At 34.4% G+C, this 5472-nt stretch overlaps 1 protein-coding gene across 5 annotated transcripts; it reads right to left on the reverse strand.

The window, feature by feature from the left end:
• Positions 1-782: 782 nt before the first annotated feature.
• On the reverse strand, positions 783-5319 carry LOC104905776 (NAC domain-containing protein 89). 5 transcript variants are annotated; one of them, XM_010694408.4, is made up of 7 exons: positions 5140-5295; positions 4625-4797; positions 4043-4121; positions 3682-3873; positions 2574-2827; positions 1548-1847; positions 783-1352 (listed from the first exon to the last, which is right to left on the reverse strand). In XM_010694408.4, the coding sequence occupies exons 4-7, from the start codon at positions 3863-3865 to the stop codon at positions 924-926; spliced, it is 1167 nt and encodes a 388-aa protein (XP_010692710.1). In that variant the 5' UTR covers positions 3866-3873; positions 4043-4121; positions 4625-4797; positions 5140-5295; the 3' UTR covers positions 783-923. The 5 variants fall into 5 exon arrangements, with proteins under 5 accessions (XP_010692710.1, XP_019107794.1, XP_019107795.1 ...); XM_019252249.3 differs by having other exon boundaries at positions 4625-4747; positions 5140-5294; XM_019252250.3 differs by lacking the exon at positions 4043-4121.
• Between the last annotated feature and the right edge of the window lie 153 nt (positions 5320-5472).

The raw sequence follows: 5472 nt of genomic DNA on the forward strand, positions 1-5472 counted from the left end.
AACTTTATATTGTAGTATTCCAGAGCTTCTTGCAATATAAACACTTAAACTTGATAATCAGACCAATCGGATCGAAATAATTCAGATCGACCCTTTTCGGATCAAGTTATATTCAGACTAAATTCGGGCCGGACCATTTCGGATCGACCGAATTTCGGATTATGTTTCGTATCATCATCGGATTCAGATGCTTTTCGGATCGGACGGTTGTGGATCGGATGGTGGATTGTCTCATCTTTATTATGTATGGAGTTGTTATTCCTTTGGTTTGATGGTTTCTTTGACTATGAGCTTTTGTTATGTACATATGGAACTGTCACTCTTCGTGCTTTCTAAATGTATACATAACTAATTTGCATAGTCAGAACTTGTGCCAAAGAGTACTTGTGATAATCGTTTTTTTAAACGGGTCAATTTCGGATACTTCGGAGCAAAGCCTAATAGAAGCCAATAATTTCATATTGCTTTGAGATCGGGTTACCTTTGGATCAGATTAATTTCGGATCGAGCAAGATTATTTCGGACTGTGTTCGGACTGGATCGGATTGTTTTAAATTCGAACCAAGGTTCAGACAATTTGGTTCGGACCCAAATCGGTCAATAGATCGGATATTTCGGACCTAATTTTCGGATCATGATCAACTTTGCCAGGTCTATAAACACTTATTAATTGACTTCATTAAAGGTGAGAAAAAGTGATCCCTTACTTTTTCTCTCTAGCAGCAGTGGTCTGTGTGTCACTTCTCTATATTGCACTTATTTTGAAACAGAAAAAGTATATGTTTCCATTGGATCTCAATTCCCTCTTATTAAAGTTAATACACATACAGTTTCCCGAATATGAACATGTTTATAAAAAAAAAAACTCGAGACTGCAAACTAACCATAACAACCAAGTAATGAACGAAATTAAGATGGTTTTCCTAAACGTAGTACGCAGGAGAGATGCCATGAGCTAACATCAAAATTACCAAAGCCATAGTAATTAGTACTATATACAAACGACAACACTTTTTCAATAGCCTCATCCGATCCTTTCTCAAGACTTGCTTCGACTCGGAGGGAACCATATTTTCTCCTGTGCCTTCCTCCAACTGCTCCTTGCGCGAGCTACATCTCCTTAGCCTTTTAAGTCTTATCCTTCTATTTGCGGTTCCTTGAGAAGGACATACTCGCGGAGTAACAGAGAGATGTAGAGTATTAGGTACGCGTGGAATTACGGGAACAATTGTGGTACTGGTTACCACAGGACCAAATGTTGAGATTGGTGTTGGGGCCAGACATTCATCCAACTGAACGATACTATCATTCAGTATTTCAGCAAACAAGTCATCTTCGTTGGCAAAATGCTGCTGGAATTTTACTAACTATTAGATATATCTTACAAAATCTCTGAAGAATGAAGTAAATATTAACACATTCATAGAAAGTCTTGTGTTTTTTTTAGGAATTTCAACTTCTTACTATGATATCAACAACCAAATGCAACCTAAAAGCGTGCAATATGAGCTCAAATAGCATATATAAAATGAAGTAAATACACTTACATGGCTTGCACATTGTTGCTGGACTATTTCATCTTTGGTTTTCAAATCTGACTGAAATGCAGAATCCATCTGTTCTACAGAATGTGAATCATTACTACTGCTAGTTCTCTTAAAAGAACATTCAGCCATTCGATCCTTATGTGATGTACTAGTGAGATGGTCCATATCACACCCTGAGTAGATCCCACTAGTGGCCATCAACAAAGACGGATTTGACGATTGAATATGTCCATTTGTACCATCATTCATGGAATTATAGTAGTCGTTTTTCCTCCTAAGGCGGCACACCACTAGTGCATCCTACATACACAAATGCGCATGTTCAATTTTTTTGCAATATGTTTATGATAGTTCAACTCCGCAAATTAGATGGTAGACACGAGTCTACCATCTAAATGGTGCGCACCATTCAACACAATAAACAAAACAATATCCTCAATGAACAAACTAAGCAAAAGAACAACACACAAGACTCAATGAACCTCTAAATCGGCAATGAACAACAAGAAAAAAAAATGAACATAAGAGAAAATATCAGATGAACAACCACTCAACCTAATGAAAAGACAAAGAAAACACAATGAACAAAGAAATATTTGTAATAAACAAACTACGAAACATAAAGATAAATGTTAACAAGGGAGAATCGTCGAGATCGATGTTCATTGGAGAACAGTTGATATACATTAGTTTCACATGTTCATTGGTGAACAGTTGATGTACATTAGTTTTACATATTCATTGGAGAACATTTGATGTACATTAGTTTCACATGTTCATTGAAGAACAGTTGATGTACATCAGTTTCACTTATGGTTTTTGGATTGCGTTTTGGCCCGTGTCAATGGTAGACACGAGTCAAAACCATCTACCAATTGAGTCCAACTCAAGTCTATTTCATATAATTGTAAGTAATCCAATTAGACATTCATATAATCAAGGGGAAAAAGACCTACAGTTAAAACAGACTGAAATTAATTTTAACAAAATCCTCATGTAGCACAAAACATCAAAGAGAGGATTTACCTGACCCTTTCCAGACACACAATACTCATGCATTATCCATTCAGTTCTCTCCCCTTTTGGTGCACGGCCAATATGGAATACCAAAGTTCGTTTAGTACCAATCACAATCGAACCAGATTTAACTGCGCGCTCTTTCCCTGTAGCTTTCCAATAACCAATCTCGGTTGCTCTTTTACTTTGTGAACCATTTGGATACTTTTTTCCACGAGGGGAGAAGTAAAACCACTCTTCATCTGACTTGATGATACTCTTGGCTGGTAAAGGAGTAAAACACTACTGAACAATGGCACTCAAGAAACACATTCAAGTAGGAAATAACATATGACAATGCATATTATCTAGTTATTTGTATGAAATTTCCCTTAACAGCTTATAACATAACATAATATTAATCTACTTTGTGGAAATACTTTTCATCAAGTTTTCTTTATGAAGTAAACAGAGGTGCATAGCTAGCACTATAGAACTTAGAGTCGATTAAAAGGAAATTATTTTTTTGGTTTGTAGGTGGTGGATAATAATTTAGCTAACTGAAAGGTCAAAACATTTTCCTTCCAAATAAAAGTCGCATATTGATAGAGTATAAACTATTCATCGAATTCCAATCATCAGCTTAAGATTTTGGTTGAATTGGTCCTCTGATATGATACCAGAGCCTACGTGACATAAAGGTTATGGATTCGAATCTCATCCACCTCTCTTTTCTAAGTGGAATATATCTAGCTTCAAATATAATGGAGCCTTATGTTGCATCTACACTTCAAGTCCAAAAGGACTCTAACATGAAAGAAAGCGATAGAGTATAAAACTATGTAAGATGATTATGAAATAATATTCCATTGCAAGCGTTCTCACCTTGAAAGTCCAATGAAAATCAACCCTAAGTCTCCCACCCAAAAATTTAGAAGCTTTGGCCAACTGTGCCAAGCCGCTTCTCGTATAGGAGTACTACTTAATAATGATTAATGAGAAACGAACAATAATACTTCATTCGTTTCATTTTAAATGTAACAAATAGATATTATTATTTGTCAGATAAAAAATATTCATTTATTGCATTTAAAACGAAACGGATGAAGTATGAGATAGAAAAAAAAAAAATGCGTACAAGGCAAATCCCATGGCTCGTATTTGCATATGTCGAGTTCAGGTATGACTTGAACGCATTTATCATAGCCCTCCAACTTGTTCTTGAGGTAATACAAGATTAACTCTTCATCCGTCGGACTGAATTTAAAACCTGGAAACATCGACGATGCTGCTATCAATCTCTCTGCCTCCTTCCCATCCATGTTTCTTCCTTTAAATTTTAAACAAAAACGTGCTTTAAATTTCTAAACTTCTAAGTTTATCACAAAAAGATGGTGGTTTTATAATGTTACACATACATAATTTAAAATAAGCATATTTTGTCAATTCATTAAATTAAAAATAATAATCAATCATAAACGAACAAAAACTACTATTACCGAATTTTCATTTTCTTGAAACCGCTTCACCATATCATGACACATAGCAACTATATTTCATTACTCATTTCCCTGAAATCTGTTAAGAATTTAGCACATCATTATAATCCATAATAATAACCCCGATTAGTCCAGATCTTTTGTCTCACGTTTTGTATTGTTACTAGTATTGGGCCTGAGCCTTCTGTTTTTCGAACTTGATATGCATTTTTTTATTCCCATTAAAATATATTAAGAAAAGCTCAGCATTTAAAATGTATAAATTAATAACGTAGACACTTAAAACATAATTAAAAGTCGATTGAGATGGTAATTTGTGTCACCTCGCGCGCCTTTTAATATATTTGTATAAATTATTATTATACTTTATCTAAATAAGAGTTATTTTGGTATTGGTATCAAATTTACTGAATTAACTTTGGTATAAGTTGGTACCAAAATTCAGCGTCTATTTTTGTCTTTTCACGCGAAATGTCAAGCGTATCCATGTTAGAGAAAATGGAGGCTCGATTATTATAATATAAGAAATAACTAAAACTAAAAGCAGATTAAATAAAATTAAAAGATTATTAGTAAATATACCTTTTGTAGATTAATTCAATCTAAGACCACAAGTGTCAGCTAAAAACCATAAACCAAGCGGATTTAGACCAGCAGTTCGTCCACTTAATGCTCGGTGAGTCTGCCCTTGCTCTAAGTCCTAGGCTTTAGAAACCACAGGCAATGTGACACATAGAACATTCACGTGTCAGCAGCTGAAAAAACTCAAATAAATTAACATAGTTTTCACTTTTCAGATTACATTTGAAATAAATCTTCTATCCCACTTTTTCTGTACCATTATTTATGCTGTTAAATTTTAGCAGCTAATCCAACCTCCTAGATTATTAACGGGGCGTTTGGTATGAGGGATTGTGATCCAAAATACTTTAACACCCGTAATCCAACATCAAAATATATCAACCCACCAAAAAATACATGAGCCCAAAATTAGAATGGAAATTATTGAATAGGACTATGATATTCCTAAATCATCTAATGAAGGCAAAAGTTTAAAGAAGAAAAATATAGGTGAACGTGAGGAAATAAGAACGTACTATTGATAAAAGAGGAGCTGTGCATGTGAAGGAGGTTGAGAAAAGCACAGTTGGGATGGTTTTGCATGATAGAAGAACACAAAGTTTGATATAATTGAAAGTTGTTGTATTGTAGTCTCCAATATTTTGATTCATTGAGAACCTTCTTGCTTGCGGTGGTGATGTCGTGTTTTGGGTAATCAACTATTAAATACTTTCTCCATCTTTTAGTACTTGCTACAGTTGCATCATATTTAAGCTCACTAAATTTTTTTTGGGATATACTAACTTAAATTTAAGTTTTGTTAAAAGATATCAAACATACTATTTCCGGTGAGAAAGTCAAATTTTCAG

Source organism: Beta vulgaris, chromosome 1 (genome assembly GCF_026745355.1).
Source record: "Beta vulgaris subsp. vulgaris cultivar EL10 chromosome 1, EL10.2, whole genome shotgun sequence".
In the NCBI taxonomy this organism is placed as follows: domain Eukaryota; kingdom Viridiplantae; phylum Streptophyta; class Magnoliopsida; order Caryophyllales; family Amaranthaceae; genus Beta; species Beta vulgaris.